General features: G+C 38.9%; 1 protein-coding gene across 4 annotated transcripts in view; it reads left to right on the top strand.

Moving 5' to 3' along the window:
• The window catches only part of grik2 (glutamate receptor, ionotropic, kainate 2), a 288,725-nt gene that overhangs the window by 232,612 nt on the left and 37,837 nt on the right, over positions 1–18,276 (top strand). For all 4 annotated transcript variants that reach the window (XM_044359252.1, XM_044359255.1, XM_044359254.1 and 1 more), the window contains one exon: positions 17,172–17,397. In XM_044359252.1, the coding sequence (XP_044215187.1) occupies positions 17,172–17,397 (226 nt within the window). The remainder of the gene's footprint in view (positions 1–17,171; positions 17,398–18,276) is intronic.

Genomic DNA, 18,276 nt, shown 5'->3' with positions numbered 1-18,276 from the left:
TAGAAAGTTATCACCGCAGCAACTATTTTATCTTTCGTTGCAACAGTCGTGATGTAAATAGTAGAAATACATGCTCATGTTAATGTTTCAAAGTAATCCACCAGGAATTAGTGCTGTTTTCAACCAAGTTTGCTACATGTGGTGAAATGGTGGTGTGAGGTTCACTGTAATCAAACTTTGGTGTGGTCTCACAATTCTATTGCTAGACAGAATGTTGATACTATACAGTTATACAAATGTCCTGTGAGTTATGATTTATATTCTTGGGGGAAGATGATCCTTTCATGGAAAGTTTAAATGAACTCTCTGCCTTGGAACTGCAGAAAAAGCCTTTCTTTTAACTGAAAATAATGCACAGCCTCATGTGCAGCACCAGGGCATCATGTATAAGGAGGATAAAATTCCTTAAATCCCCTTTTACTTACAAAGAATGAAATAAGGCTCCTTCCATTCTCTCACCGCTAGTTGGACATCAGTAAACAGGTGGGAACAGACAGTGCGTGTTCACTTAGGTCTAGGAATTTTCAGTTTGCGCTAGTCTGCAATATTGTCTGTGGTAATCCTGATGTGGGTGTGTTATGAGTATTCCCTCTTCTCTGTTCATCTAGACTGTTGTAGTAGCACCTGTTATTGACAACTACTGGCAGACAAATCTCTTCTCTGTTATCTGGAGAGACTGTAGACAGGACACAGACTGACAGTCTCTGACTTTATTTTAAAATATTATATTCACATCAAAATGCATTTATATATGTGAAAAAAGCAGTAGAAAGCTTTTGTGTCTCCAGGGAGGCTGTGTGAAATCTGATACATTGCCTCAAGTGATGTCACATGACTACAAATTTGAAAATGAAAACAATATCCTCATCTCTGCTGGAGGCTAACAGCTTCAGGCTACATTAGCTGTTACTAATATAACACACCTGAATCTCAGACCAAACTGCCGATGTTCAAGCTGCATTGTGGGTAATGTAGGCACCAGGTTTTGACAAGGAAGAAGAATAAAAAAGACAATATCTCTGGTTCTGTTACATTGATTTTGATACTTTAACTGTCATGTTATAGGGGTGTAATGCTAAGCTCACTGTAGAATAATGATAAGTAGGGTTGGGCATCGAGAACCGCTTCTAAATTAGAACGGGCTCCAAAGTTCCGATTCCAAAGGAATCATTAAGAAATTTTAATTTCAATTCTGCTTATCGGTTTCTAAACGTGCTACATATCTGCAAGGATGTGGCTATCTGCCAGAACCTATCTATGTCATGCATCAACACAACAGAATGTTGATTTGTTTATGTATGAGCATGCATGGCTAACATCACAGCAGTACTGAGTGAAGGATGGGCCGTGGTAAACACTTTAAAGTGTGGCTTTATTTTGTTAAAGAGAGAAGAAAGAGAAAGAGAGAGAAAGCAGAGCACAATGCATGTGGGAAACTGATTAGCTGTAAGTCAGATTGTACATAAAATCTGACCAAACATTTAAGGCAGCACAGCGTTGGTCTCCTAGCCTGAGTGTGTTATCAGCCAGCATTAGCACCATGCTAACACCTCCAGTAGAGCCTGGGATACCAAGCCATGACACACTGTGTATGTATGTAAGTTACTGTTTCCTGTTGTCATTAAGCTGTTGCTCAATATTTTCTTGCTGTACAGCTCAGTACAGGAACTCCTCAACTGCATTCAGACTGAAAACAGTGCTGTGTAAAACAAGAGGCTGTGTTTGTGTGGGTGTGTTGTTTAAAGTGCCAGTGAGACAATGAAATACAATCCAGCAAGTCCAGTTGGAGAAACAGATTATTGCGTTTAAAGGCTGATCAGAAAAACACTGCACAGCACTTTGTAATATTCACAGACTGGATTTTACAACTCTGCAAAGTTATCACGCTGCAGCCCTGTGTACTAGTGCACACATGTGACATGTCTGTGTCTGCGGACCTCTGAAAAAATTACGAATGGAACCGCGTTCATGTCCGCATGGAAGTCCATGAATTGGTAACAGCTCACTATGTCATTGAGGGAAAAGATGAAACAGAAAGTACTCAAAACAAAAGCAGAATATTCAGTTAAAAGTACTTTAAATTCACTTATTTTAATGACACAATAAAAGTCAAAGTAAACACAGAATTTAAAATATTTTTGTTATCTAAACATTTAACCTCTTTTTTTTCATAACTGGAAAGGGACAAGAACTGGAATCAATTAACAGAATCAGAATCAATAGTCTCTGTAGAAATGTTATTGTTAGAATATTCTACAGGGCTTGATATGATAAAACACTTAGAGCGTCACATGAGCAGAGCCTTCAGCCAATAAGTTCATCTCAAATAACATACAGTAAATCATGAAGTAACTGTAGAAATATTAGTGAATCAGGAAGCTAAAAACATGAATAAATACTTAATAAAATAAAAAAATAATAAAGTTTGCACCTACTAATCAGCAGCTTGAATATCAGAGCCCATGATACCTTTTATATGTAATGTTGTTTTCTGTGACATGCAGTTGTTTTGTGTTTGAGTGAATCCAGGTGGAGGCAGAAGGCATTTGTCCTCCTCTAAGTAAACATATTCCGTCCACACATCCTGTCTGTTGTGTTTAAAAGACGCTGTTGTGATGATGAGTGTTTTGATCAGACTTCATCATCAGCATTAGTCGATTTAGTGCTGCACACTCACACATGATGTACGCACACACACATTACAATCACGATTCACACCAAGGAATAGAAAATACAAAATACCCACTGTTTGGGTAATTATTGACTTGTGCTGTAAAATACGAGTCTAATGGTGGCTAATTATGTAAATGTCTGCATGGGATAGTCTCTGAAGCATTGAAGCGTCTCACTCGTCTTCCTAGCAGGGACATTCCCTATGGACCGCCGCTACAATAACACTGAATAATTTAATAAGCAAACACACACACTGCTGCTGTGTCTTGCTTGTTAGCTAATAAAATCACATCTTATTAAAGGCAGCGCTGGTTTTTCACCTTGTGTGTTTATAATGGGGTAATGCCTGGCAGAGTACGGCAGAAACAGTAGCCCTTTACATGGCCGTGGCACTGAGCTCCATGTCCCCAGGCTATACAAGCCTGAATTGTTTTGCATTAGCCATAAGAAAGATGAGAGGAACACCTCCAGCATGGTGATTAAATCAAGCAGATAAAGCTTATTGAGATGATGTGCCTGATACCTGAGAGAGGAGAGAGAGAGGGAGGGTGTGGAAGAAGAAGATAAATTATTTTCTATCTTGCTCCAGCTCATGGCTGTATGATCCAAAGTGTCTGTGAACACAAAATGGCAGCATATTGCATATACGTTAAATAATAAATCTATATTTTTCAACAACAATTTCAGTTCTGCATTTAATTCAAGTCAGTGTCTTTTTTGAAGTATTTAACAGAATAATGTTGCAAAATGGAAGGGGCTATAAAGTTTTCTTGTTGGAATGTTGTTCTCCTGAATAATATAATCATACTCCATGTTACTACTTTGCTTCTTTGTTTATGAGAAATTATGTTTTTTCTATCAGTTTGTTATGGCGGATGGCTTTAAATACTACAATACTCAATACTACAATGAGATGTAGCAAATATGAAATGCTTTATTGCTGTAGGAAACAAAACAGAACAGATTCACCCACTGAACTTGGTCTTGAACTTGACCCAAACTTGTATCAGAGATTGCATTCTCCTTCTCATGGTCATAACATCAGAATACACATACTCACTGCTGGAATCAGTGACTGGAGTGAGTGGAACTGCTTCTTTCCAGTGATAAAAGTATTTTTGATGTCTATAGAGGATAAATATCTATAAATGCACATGAAAACCATATAAAACGACACTCCTTATAACTTCAGGTCCTGCCTCACATTTATCAATTTATTTTGACTTTTTTCCAACAGTATTAACAGAATCTGTGTGATTTTTGTCTGTACCTTCATGGTTACAGATGAAACAGGAGATGCTAATAGTTAATACTGCACGAATTATTATGTCAATTCACCACAATGTGAACAATATTGTGTGTTCCTATATCCCTGGAATACTGACACACACACACACACACACACATATATATATATATATATGTGTGTGTGTGTGTGTGTGACATTACTGTACATACTGTGTGTAGTATTTTTTTGTATAATATACATATATTTTCATGTGTTTAAAAACTGAGACATACACATACACAAAAAAAAATCAAATTTTATAAAAGCTGTAACATTCATTGCCACTGAATAGCATTTCTGAGTAATGTAACTTATTCTGTAAATTGTGTAAAAGACTCATAGTGACCATGCCATAAGACTGTAAATAAAGACAGTGAAAACCAAGCCTGGAGTTCTTAGTTGTCTTAAACCAAAGATTAAAACCAAAACTATTTCAATCAGGAGAGACTTCAAGTTTTATAAGTGACAATCATTTTATTGAACATGCATAATAAGATGATGAAAATGTGAAAAGTCTTTAGTGATTAGACCCCATCATGATGTCTTGATATTTATAAGGGGGAAGTGAAGGTGAGAATAGAATAGGATGTCCCCCGATAAAGTCCAGACACTGGTGGTGGTGAGATCTGGATGATAAGACGTGCAACTTCTGGTGATCTCAGACCTGGCGCTGACGTGATGAAGAGGAGGTTAATGGGATGAAAGAGGGTCGCGACAATTTGCACTGAAATGACAGCTGACAGTGAGAACAGATTTAAAGTTTGGCAGCTAAGACATGATAGGCTGAAAGAAATCATGGCAAAATCTGATTTGTTAACTAAGAGTAACGCCCCTAATCATCTGATAGGAGAGCAGGAGAAGCAGGGGGAGAGAGAGGAATGAATGTATGAGTAATAAATAGTCTTCTTGCTTTAACTTACACTAAGCTCCATAATCAATGGTTTTATGTTAACAATGGATCACGTGATTCCTTGTTGTTCCCACAGACAATTATCACTCAACTTCAGTTCCCCTCTACTTTACAGAACGCTTTAGTGTCTTTCAGCACATTGTTTTGGTAGAAGCCCATGATTTCTGATTCAGTGTCATCGCTGTCATTAGTGTCATTTTTAGCCACAACAGGCAAAAAAAGCTGTAAAACGAGCTGTACATTACCTGACTAGCACCAAACAGTAGGCAGACACAGTTAACAGCTAGCTGGTGAACACAGTAGAGCACTGAGTATCTAAAGAGTCCGATATTTTTCTTAGGAGTTGGTAAAGACTATAAACAGAGCTAAAAGTACAGAGAATATTGGACATACATTTGCCAGGCAGACAGAAATACAACTTCAAATCATAGACTGTGTAAAAATATGGACGTAGTTACCGTTACGTCAACCGTTGGTTTCTGTAGAGCGGTTTTGAAGCTCAAAGTGAGCCGCACCGGCCGTCGCCATCTTGGCAGTGCGTGACTCTGCCTAACTCCCAGCCAATCAAAAATGGGCAAAGAGGCGGGCCGAATGGCTGAAACAAGCCACCTAGCGGCTGGCGGACCTGTCACTCAAAGCTGCCATGTCCTTCATTATGCAAAACTTTACAGTGTAATAAAACTTAAACGGGTGAGTTATAAAAAAAATTCACCCCCCGTACAGTTGTCATGAAAGGGGAAATTAGCTATAGAGACCAAAACCATTTTTTGTATCAGTCTGTAAACATGTTTATTTCTGTTGTAAAGTTGGGCATTTTAACATGAGGGTCTATGGAGAATGACTCACTTTTGGAGCCTCAAGTGGCCGTTCAAGGAACTGCAGTTTTTGGCACTTCCGCGTTGGCTTCATTTTTCAGCCCCGGAGGTTGCGGCTTGCTTCAAATGAATGATAATGTTACACTGTGTCTGCTGGATGTGTAAATAGGCAACTGTTTGCTAGCAAGTTCAACATTCAACTTAATGATAGAATTACTTAGTGTTGAAATGTCAACGTCCTGTTCCCAGCTTGTTTCTGCTGCCACCATGTGGCCACAAAATCTGTTATTGCAGGTTTAACTTTTGAGGTGGCAGATCAGACATCATATCAGTGATATCAGTTATTCTGTAACTGTCATATGTGTTTTAGAAGGCACCAAAGAATGATGGTTTCCTACCAACATGGACACCAGATCAACAGTGACACAAGACCTATTTTATTGTTTAGATTGGAGGACTTGTTAGCCTTAGAAATTCAATATTCCTTGGTTTGGATGAATAAACAGATTAATTTAAATTAAAATTCAACTCAATTTTTATTGATATTGCACCAAAGCATAACAGAAGTTATCTCACGGTACTTTTCACATAGAGCCAGTTGCTCAGTATAAGCACCTCTACCTTTAATGAACCTATTTAAGTATTGAAACTCATTTGGAAAAGGATCAATGATGAAGTATTTAAATATAGAGTAAACAGATGCAGATATGTCATACAGCCAATATTTTCATTGAATACATTTCATTCATGTACCAGAGTCAGTCAGTACACTCAGTACTTGTTAGCCTGTTAGCATGCTCCTGCTTGCTGTGGACTTTGGAGAGACTCACTGCAGTAGTTTGATTGATAGTTAGACTACTTAAGTGCCTGTTAGCGTTAATAATTGTTTTGCACTTTGATTTACATACCTTTATTGTCTCCAAGTCATTTCTGATTTCTACTACTGCCATTATACAACATGCATATAAGCAGTGGTGAACTGTGACATATAGTCAATATTTTCATTGAATTATTCTTTGTCTCAGTAGTTTCTAATGATGTTTTTATTCATGTAATTGTGCTTGCCATCACAATGCTATAACTCGTATTTGTTGATATTCTCTTCATTGCTACATTTTAATGTAACATTTATTTTACTTATGGGAATTATCAATTGCTTGATATAATCTCAAAGTTCTCTGGTCATATTTATGTTTTATTCTTCTTTCTGTAAATTTCCCTGTAAGGATCATTAAGGTTTCATCCCACCTCATGTGAAATAGATACTGTAGTGGATAAAGAATGAAAAAAATCAATGTGATTCCTTTTTCTGCTCTACATTCTAGTATCTGATCCGCTGCTGTTACAGTCAACTCCCTTGCAGGTCGAACTGACAAAGCTACAAAAGTGACTATGAGTGCAGAATTGGTTTTCCTTTTATAGCCACTTGTGTTTAGTGTCAATAGTGTATCATAAACAGTATGTGTAAAATCTGGTGTGAGAGAATGCTTCATAAAAGCAAAGTTGTTGTTTGTGCTGACAAAAACCGAGCACCATTTCCCTCCGCTCTCTGGATTCTTTTGATTAAGGCCCTTTGAAAAATATGCAAAACACTTTGGCAAGCAGCAAGCACAGAGTCTTGACAAGGACCAACAGAGTGTGTGGTGTTGATGGCAATTCAAGGCTACACTCACACACGCGTACACACCTACTCGCATACACTCACTCACTTCTCTGAAGGTAAAATGTATTAACGGGCTGATGGTTTGATCACTATTGTGTTCAACTTGTCAGTGAAAGACAGTAAGAAAAAGAGAGTGTAGCCTTTAAATATGAACTGACAATTAACATTGAATAAGTAATCTGTGAAAACGTTGTCCCCCCTCTTCTTCTTCTTCTAGCATCGCACTTCTTAAACACTGTCAGAGTCACAATGGACAGTTTTTATGCAGTTATGCTGTGTTGATCAAAATCAATGCAGTAGACCAGAGATATCTTTTTTTTATTCCATGCATTGTTCTTTCTGGCACCTACATTACCCACAATGCAACTTGACAGCAGACAGTTGGTTACAGATTTTTGATGTGTAAAATTAGTGGAGTTCTCCTTTAAAGAGTACCTGATGTGAAGTAACATCTTAACAGATAACATGCACATAAGTAACCAGATTACAGGCAGCTTTCTTCAGAAAGCTGATTTCTTTACAAGAAAGATTTTTCATGTAAACAAGAAACCTGGTTTCTGTAATCGGGGTTGGAGATTAGGTAGATTTCTCTGGAGAACGCAGATTTCTCATGCATACGGGTAACCGCGGAGCGACTGGATGAAAGGAGAAGTCATTACACAGAGAGAGATGCGTCCTTGTATCTAAAATAAGTTCACACAAAGTCAGACAGAAGTACAAGTCAAGAAAAGTTGGTTTGAACTGCTGTGAATTTGAATTTGAGTATTTGTTAAATTGAAACACTTTCACGCTGTCAGGCTTCTCTGACATGTAAACACATTCCCTGATCACCCGCTTAACCTGGTTTCTCTGAGTAACCTGGTTACTTAAGTGCATGCTGCACTCACAGTTGTGCAAATATTGACTTTAGTGTGGAAGCAGTGTTACATTATACTGCCACAAGAACTTTTCAGGTGTTCAAACCATAAATGGAAATGTGTGATTTAAATGCCTCAATTTGCTTCAAACAAATTGGTTTCTGGGTTGTCTAAGAGCATATTAAGTCCCCTCTCTGATGGTGGGATTGACCTGGTGTGCAGTGAAAGTAAGGCGGGGTCAACTCTCTTTTTTCATTCTTTACAAAAAGTATGTCCTTCATTTTTTTATCATCAGGTGCAACACAATGAATGCTTTTGAGGAGAGACTCTCCAAGAGCACGCATCCTTATCCCCATTTGTATGATTCATCATGTCAAGACTACAAAGACATGCAAAAGACACAGAGCTATTGGAGAGAGATCAGGAAGCAAGCATAAAGCAGCCAGGCAGATGCTATGACAGCAGCAGACTAGTGTCTTTCAAGAATACTGAACCCTTAACCCTGTTCTAGCTTGAAACACTTTTAGTTATTCCAAAAAAATGCATTCAAACCCAGACACAAACGCCACCACAAGCTCTGCCATACTGTCTACACTGGTTCAATCTAGTTAATGCCTAGATAATACTGTGTATCTGGTGGTCATCCAGAATTCACAGAATTGTAGTTAACAGTGCTGAACTTGATGTTGTCTTGTAGTTTTGGGGGTGTGGAGTACAAGGGAATGTCTAGATTTCCCTGTTTATTGATCTACAGGGTAGTATTACTCTGTAAAAGGAGCTACTGTTGCAACTAACACTCTATACTGGGACTAGAATCCATTCATAGTCATATGGAAAGTTGATTATATTTGTAAACCTTTTACCTTCAGTAAACATACATATATTGTAGCATCTCCCTCATATCTATCTATGTAACATTTAAAATGCTGGACTACATTATGTAAATTGGAAACTGTAGTATCTGAGTTATTGTACTTGACAGTCAGAAGGCCATAAAGTCCACACACACACCACACATCGATAGTGTAATAAAATGACTGTGTATGTACTTTACTAACTCAAAAAAGTGGGTTCAGTGTGAAGTTTCTCTTTAAAGAACTTTGGAAATGTTAAGCGTGAATCTCACTGGGCCATGCAGTCGTCTACACTCTTCTTGATGAATATCAAGTAAATATAGTCTTGCATTTCTAACAACATTATCATGTTAAATGAGTCTGCCCTCTTTAAGACTGGTATTGGATTTTACAGAACTGGGATGATTACTTTGCACTTTTGTTTCCTGTTCCCCAAGGTCCTGAAGCGCAGCTTTAGTTTGATTTGATATTTTGTTGACTCTGCACTCCAGAAAATAGGCTCCATAGCTACTGTAAGCTGTTACGTGATGTTTCAGTACTTGCTGACCCAAACCCACTCCTCTCCTTGACTCACACAGCTTAGAGACGTGAAGCAAATAGAACAATTAGTGTCTCGTTTTCAGACGTGAAGCTGAACTTTCTGTGGAAGTGGGGTATAGCTGTCTGACAGGGCCTGTCTGGAATTTCTCTGAATCAGAAGATGACTTTAGGTCTGTGTTAGGAATTTAAATGTGTGTTTTGTGCAAAAAAACAGAAACTGAGAGGAATGCTGTGTCAAAACCTTGTGCTCTGAATGCTTATTAGAATGTCTTCATTCCTCAATAGCTAGGACATTCACATAGACATTTATTTAGACATTTATATAAGGTGGACAAAATAAGGGAAAACCATTAGAAACATACACTTACTGAGCACTTTATTAGGAACACCTGTGCAATCTAATGCAATCCAATACAACAGCTCTGCCATAAATTCAACTTTACGAACTTTGAGGTCATTGTGGATGATGGTGGTGGTGTACTGAAGTGCATTTAATTGAAAAATGTTCCTAATATTTTGTCTACCCCATTAACATACTGACAATCAAAATGGGCAATTTCAAAGAAAGCTAAATAAACTAAGAGAGCCATAAAAAACTGACAATACTAAATAATCAGTGGCAGATTTCCAGGAGCAGTATTGTACAAAAACTGAAGAGACATAATGCCCAACTACGTGTATCAGCATAGAGGCAGAGTCTAATGCTGGCTTGAATCTTAAGTGTGGATTATTTTGCTTGTTTGATATGTACCGCCTCCAGGAAGTAGCCATATACTTGCAGTCTAAAGTGTGACACTGACAAAAGCCCTCGCCTTCTCCTGCCTACTCAGCTTTATATGTTACCAGACTAGCTGCCAGCAGAAACTGAAGCATAACAACTTCAACAACTTGAACTGTATTAAAAACTGACTTAAGTATTGTGTGACAATGTTTAGCTTGCTTTAAGCAGTGCAGATAGTGACTGACTAACACCTTTTCCCTGTTGGGGCTTACCATAGCTGTATGCACTTGCTGCTGAGACCGTTGAGTACAACTAACTTGTATGATAGACTCGACTCAACCTGACCTGAATCGACTCACCTGCTGCTGATACTGATACAAGCTCTCATACATACTCTCGTACAGGCTGAATTGCGGCCTGCATGCTGAACAACACCGAAGACACTGCTCAGAGACTTCCAACTTCACCAGATTCCTTCATGTACCAGAGTCAGTCAGTAGACTCAGTGCTTGTTAGCCTGTTCCTGCTTCCTGTGGACTTTGGAGAGACACTGCAGGAGTTTGGTTGATAGTTAGACTACTTTAGTGCCTGTTAGTGTTAATAGTTGTTTTGTATTTGATTTGAATACCTTTATTGTCTCCTTATTTCTGCTACTGTCATGATACAACATACATACGAGCAGTGGTGAACGGTGACTAAGCTGGACCTTCAGCTCAGCCAAAGCTTAGCCCCCCCCCCCCCCCCCCCCCCCCCCCCCCGGTCACGACAAGCGACTGTAACACTTTAACTAACCATGACGTGAGGTCAAAACACAGAGATCATCCAGGCTACAAAATGTATACCATACAAAGATAACAACTGGAAATATAAACTTGGCCACCCAGAATATATATTATTCTTGTCAATGGATATCACAGTAGCCTATGTGTCTCTCAGGCTGATGCCAGGATGAAGTGACTGAGGGGACTGTTAAATATCATAAGGGGGCAATTTTTTTCATAAAAAAAATTAATTGATTTAATGCAATAGCCTCAGAAAGGCTAATTAACAACAACATAAGGTGACTGTTTAAAAATCAAAGAGTACATTTATTAATCAGAGCAATCACAAAAATCACTGAAATCATCAGCAAGGGGAGGAGCATAGAAACAGCTGTTTGCAGCTCTCTCTCTCAAACAAACAAACAAAACTACAAACAGTCATGTGTTCTGTTATTCTGCATGAGTAAATGAAAGAAAAATACATTTGTCTCCAAACTTATTTAGTCTCAGTACTTTAATAAATGCACCATGATTTGCAAATAGGTTTCCAGATGACTGGCTGACAGGACAGTAATCTTTGCCTAGCATGATGCTAACAACATATGAATACAATGAGAAATCTGATAGAAAAATGGCAAAGCTGGCAGAGTTAGTGTTACACTATTCAACTTGAAACAATTTCTAGATATGTCGGTCTTTAAACGGTCTCTATGAACCCATAATAAGTTTTAAGATGTAACAGGAGTATTACCAAACAAACAACATGACAAGAGAGCCTTGATAAAGACATGACAAACACAATTACAGCATGTACGGTGAGCTAAGGTAGAAGCAAAATAGCTCTGGCCTTCGGGAAGGCCTAGGGGGATTATTTTTGGTCCCACCCACTGTAAATTAAAATGTGATTGGTTAACTCACCCTTCACTTGTGGCTGTGGCTCAGGAGGTAGAGCGGGTCGTCCACTGATCGGAAGATCAGCGGTTCGATTCCCGGCTCCTCCAGTCCTCATGTCAATGTGTCCCCGGGCAAGATACTTAACCCCAAATTGCTTCACACATGGCTGTGTGTGTTTGTTAATAAGAGCTGGATAGGGCGCTGCCGTTCAGCCTTGCAGACAATTTTTCCCAGTGGCCACTTGCGGCATTGCAGCGAAAAATCCCCCTGCAGCCCAAAAAGCATTTTCCCCATAGACCACGATTATAAAAGACGTCTGCAAAACTGTTGACAGGACACCTTGAACTACAAACAAGGTCAATTATGATTCTCTCTATTATAATTTTTTGATCCTTGAAGGTACAGTACAGATGTCAAGTAAGCATCATCGTTCAAAATGCTGTAACATTTAGTGCTAATTCTGGTTATCTTCAGTCTGTTGGTAGTTCAAATTGTCATGTCCATTTCAGTGCAATACCCAGCCTAAAAGCACTTTTCAAAAGTTAACAACTCAGTAGCCACTTATTTGTAACACTTATCACATCATGATTGTTTCTGTGGGTTCCATGCTCTTACAACAGTCTTTATCTAGGCAGTACTGCTCTTGAGTCACCAATGAGGGGAGTTCAATTGCAAAAAGCAACAGATTTGGTCAGTGATGATTTAATATAGACAGTTCTGTTTATAGAAAAAGTGTTAAAGGTTATAAAGTACACACATGTACTGAACACCTCTAGTTGTTTGTCATAGTTTTCAAAAATGAGCCGCATGAGTGTTTTATAATCTGCCCCCTCTTTGATTAAGGTTTGGTTAAATTTGGTCAGCTAAGAGTACTCGGTTAAGGTTAGGGAAAGATTGCATTTGTGGTTAAAAAAAAAAAAACAATGTTGAGTGTTACAGACAGAATCCCTCACGTCAAATGGTGATGTTCATGGTGACTATGGTGAGGATAGTCTCAGAGGATCACCAATAGGAATAGATGGTCAGTCAACAGCACAGATGCACTCATTGCACAACACTGCAGTGTAAACCATCATCAAATTTCAACACGCATGCAGAGTAAGAACTGTGATCAAAGCCCCTTTGGGTAATTTATTAATAGGGTAATTTTTCCTCTGTTACTGCTGCATTTTGCAGGTGAGGCATGCCTCTCAGATGCTGCTGTTGGCTGAAAACTGCATTTGAATAATTTTGTTAATGCTGGGGATGAACATAGGCTGTACATTACATTTAAATATAATACAGTAATACAGTAGGTCTACTTTGCTTAGTACTGTGCAGCTGTGCAGTGTAGAAAAAAATAAAAAATATATACATTAAAAGTAGACGAGACTGGACTTGGACCTTAAAGAAATGCTGAAGAAATGTCTGGGGAGACAAATTTATATTCAGTGGTTGTTAAGATAACTTTCTCTGGATAAAAATGAAAATGAAAAACTTCTCCAACCCAGAAAGTGTGACATCATTAAATTGCTGAAAAGTCATAAGGAAGAGGGTCAGGGTAGGTGTTTGAGCACATACAGCACAGGACTTTGGGTTTAGGCTACTAAAACACTTGGTTAGATTAGGCAAAGATTTGTTTGGACCAAAGCCACTTGGGACCAAACTGGACTATAACTAGAAATATTGGATGGATTGGCGTGACATTTTGTACAGACAGTCATGTTCCTCAGAGCCTACTGACTTTCCCTGACTTGTCTAGCACCACCAGTGAGTGAAATGACTTGACAACAGCTGCATTGATTGCCATGACATTTGGTACAAGATATTCAACAACCCGTGATGATGAACACAAATAAATGGTGATCCCCTAACTTTTCATGTAACACCACCAGTATTATCCAGTATAATATTCCATCATCTATCAGATGGATTGGCACAAAATACAGCACATACATTCATGGTTCCCAGACAGTGTCCGAATGACCTTGGTGATCTTCTGACTCTTCAAATAGTGCTGCCAGCTGGTTGACATGTTTTGGTTCAGACTGACATATCTCGACAACTACTGGATGGACTGTCATGAAATTTATTACAGACATTCATGTTTTCCACAATAACATGTCCTGATTTACCTAGTACCAAATATGACCACATATCTGCACAATTAATGATATTTTCAACAGCATGTTAACATTGTCACAGTGAACATGTAGGCATGCTGACTGCAGGCATTAGGTTCAGTTTTTTTTAGGAAACATGTTTGAGAGGGAACACTTCATTCTATATATATATATATATATATATTACAACTAACTATGGTATTATCTATATTATATCTATATATTTGATAACTACATGAAAACCACATGAAATAGCAGCTGTCTCCAGCCCCAATGCCTTTGATATCGGCATTTGCTTTCACAAAACCACACACCGTTGACAAAACTTAACCAAAGGATCCAATGCCTCATCCTGTCCGTCTCAACTCTGTTTTACTGTGAGCAACTCCATGACACAAACCAGTTAATCCGCAAGTGTGAAGATTCACTCAAGCAGTAATAGAGAGTATTTCTCACTCACCATGTTGATCTAACTAAGGCTGATTTTTTTTCTCCCCATCACCTCACATCACTCACTACAGCCGGAGTCCTTTCAGCACTCTTGTTGGAATCTTTTGATAAGCATATACAGTGATTGTGTTGTAAGGACACACAGAACTAAATGCATGACTAAAATCTGCAGTACAGATCTGGACACAGGAGGAGATTGTAAAGCATTGCTAATCTCAGGCCACTTCAGTATGATGAAGGGATTAGCCAGCGGTTTTTGCAGATATGGGGAACTGTGAAAAATGGCAACAGGATTCTTCAACAGAAGCAGGCATATAAAAACTTTATCAGGCAGCTGATGACTTGGGCAGATCAGACAATGGAGAGCGATTTTTTTTTTGGACCTGGTATTTTTGGCTGGACCACAACAGCAGAGCCATTACTACAAATACAAATGACTGTGACTGAGTGAGTCACTGACTGAGTGATGAAATTACACCATTGGCCAGCCAAAGGCCGCCGAAGCTAAGTATCCCAGAATGCAATTCGCACAAACTGGCAGTGATGGCAAAGATAAATCTGTTTTAATTTTTGCTGTGGGCCTGTTAATATGTCACTTCATGAAGTTTTAATATTTTTTCAGGCAAGAAACTAACCATTTAGATTCCCAATACGTGGTCAGTTTATCCAAATAACGCCTGTTTGGAAATTTGCCGCAACATTTTTGGAGAAGTGTGGAGCCGCTGGCCAGGTGAAACAGCTGGTCATCTCAGCTGCTAGCAGCCCAACTCCTGAGATGATCGGCTGGTCAACATGTTGTTATCCAGGGGAGAAAACGATCAGATGAACTGATCTGTGCAGCTCTTTGGCAACTTACCGCTGGCTCTAATGTCTCTGTAGCACTTTGATAAATGACATAATTCCTTTTGGAATATAAATGTTGGTCTCACAGATGAAATCTAACACTTATAGCTGCCATATTAGTTTGTCTGAATATAAAATGAAGCTTCATGTTTTTACTGGACAGAATAACAGCGCTGCGTCTGGGGCTCCATATGTACAGATGTCACCACATTTACATAAATATAAATGTATTAAAATGAACAGATAAGTCTATATTAAATCTTGGTTTATTTTATTAAGCTACATAACAGTTTGGATTTTTATTATAGCTACATTACAGACTGAATAACATGATTTATTGCATCTCTGTGTCAATTTTTTGTGAGAAAGAAGTGTTAGTGGAGCTTTGAGTTGAGATTATTTTGTCACAATAGAATCAGGTAGGTGTGTTGAAGCTGAGCTGCTGCTGTCAGCAGGAAGAATGATTGTACTGCGTCCTCCCATCCCTAGAAGTTTGTAATCCCAAGTCCGAACTAGCAAATATGCAAGTCCGAACTTGGCGTACTTGGTATTGAGAAAAGCCCTATGTGAAATTGGCTTCAGTCAAATCCCAGCTCAATTCCTAGGAGCTTGGTCACCACGGTGTCACAACCTTCTGTATCCGTCATTTCAAATTCAAATTCAAAGCCCTCTAGCATTTCATGCATGGTCCAGCCATATACTGATTTTTGATCTAGTCTTGTTCAATTATTAAAGGAGTCAGAATATACTAATTCAGTTAGACCGAACAAAAAAAGGATGTGACATATTCTGCAATGCTGTGGATGGATTATTTTGGACTTGTTTGCTATTTTGGTTCGACAGCTATTCGTCATATGTACCTGTTACCTTTTCCAAGATATCTTGTATGCTTTAAGCGAAGCTCTGGATCCCAGTGTTGAGGCTCTGGGAAGCCCATCTCGGCTCTCTGCCTGACTTGGAGTGTAGGTGGTTATCTGACTCTCCATGTATTCACAGCCACTGCTCTCTCCTTATCAGCAGTCTGAAGCTTGCATGCTCAATCGCCTGATTTGTCAAGGGTGACTCCGAAAGATTCTGATAGGCACTCTGCAAATCACCCAGTTGATCTAAAATATCGACCAGCCACAAAAAGTCATTACACACAATAATGGCGGGCAGGACCTTGAAGATGTGACTTAATTAGGTTTCAAATGGCTTCAAAAATGCCTTCAAATCTTCTCCCCCTGGAGAGTAATGTGCTCTTGGATTTTTCTCCGTGATTACAGGTGTAGAAAGTGAGGCACACTGTTGCTGACAATGCTGCTGCTGCTCCTAACTATAGGTGATAGTAGCAGCACAGGCAGCACAGACGGACAGTCATACAAAATCACACCACTCGTTCTGTCTGGTTCAGTCTATATTCGTCTGGTTCAGTCTATATTCTCCTCAAAAGTCATAATGAATGAGGCAGCCAGAAAGCATACACCGCTGCAAAAAAAGTTTTTCTGAAGCAAATTACGTGTTTTTTCCTAATAAAATTTGGAAAGTAATTGATTGTAAAGGGTTCTGCAGGCCTTGATAGAGCTGCATACATTAGCAATATTGAAATGAGTGATGTGAGTGCTCTGCCTGTCATTGTCACTGTTCAGTGAAACAAAATCTCAGAACATTATAACTGCTGAGACAAAAAAATAATTAACCTCCAACCTAGAGCTTCACATTCATCAAAACACGCAGTAACTCTTACAGTGACTGAAGTTAATATAAATGCGTCTAAGTAATTGGACTTTTTTCAAAATGCAATTCTGTGTCTCCTCACAGAAAACCAAGATCTCTACGTATGATAAGATGTGGGAGTTCATGAGCAGTCGGAGGCACTCTGTGATGGTGAAGAACAATGAGGAGGGCATTCACCGTGTGCTCACCTCAGACTACGCTTTCCTCATGGAGTCCACCACCATCGAGTTCGTCACGCAGCGCAACTGCAACCTCACCCAGATCGGAGGCCTCATTGACTCCAAAGCCTACGGGGTTGGCACCCCAATGGGTATGTACACTGCATTGATAATACGGCAAGAAGAAGAGTGGTGATGCTAAACGTAAGCTGTTATGTCTGTAATATACTCTATGTATACAAGATCTTGTGTTTGAAAAATATGAAATCTAAAATTCTCAAAGACACAAGTGTTAGCTGCAGTTTCAAGCATTGTATTCAGGGACACTCTGGCAGGAAACAAGGATGAACCTGTTTTCTTTGAACTGTGTTTCCTTTCTCTCTGTCACAACTGTCATGGCAGCTCAGTTCACCCAGTGTCTTGCTGAAGCCATTGGTTCCTACTAAAGACAGTGCAGTTTTGATAAGGGCTCAGCAATTTCTGAATAATTTACTAAAAATTTTCAAGACACTTACTGAGAATAACTATGTAATTTGGTACTAATTACCAGGAAAATAGAAATGTCCTTGAGAGAAAAGCTCCATTCAAACTCAAGTAAGTATTCGTTCATTATTGGAAACACTGTGTTTGATTTTTTTGTGCGTCATCAGATGACATGGTTAAGATTTATCCTCTTATCTTTTCTGGCAATACTGCCTCCAAATATAACCAGCAGTGTATTACTGGATCAAAACGTTTTTTAATTCTCTATAAAACTCTTTTCTTGCAATTTAAAAACAGTATAAACTGGATTTTGGTGGCTTTACACTGCACTACATCCCTGAGAGCAACCCATGTGGTAGAATACTTAGCGGGGAAAATCCTGGGGCTATCTCCAGCAGGCAGAGGAACAGAGTAACATAAATAGAGGGATGAATAGGAAGGGTGGTACATTACACGTTGTGTGTGTGGAGGTGCAACATTTGATTATGGGGCTCAGCGGCAGATTGTTATAATCCTGTTACAAACACAGTGAGAAGAAAAACTCTGGT

This window comes from Thunnus albacares, chromosome 8 (genome assembly GCF_914725855.1).
Source record: "Thunnus albacares chromosome 8, fThuAlb1.1, whole genome shotgun sequence".
NCBI lineage: Eukaryota > Metazoa > Chordata > Actinopteri > Scombriformes > Scombridae > Thunnus > Thunnus albacares.
The sequence above is the reverse complement of the archived record's forward strand: the minus strand, read 5'-3'. Positions and strand labels throughout refer to the sequence as shown.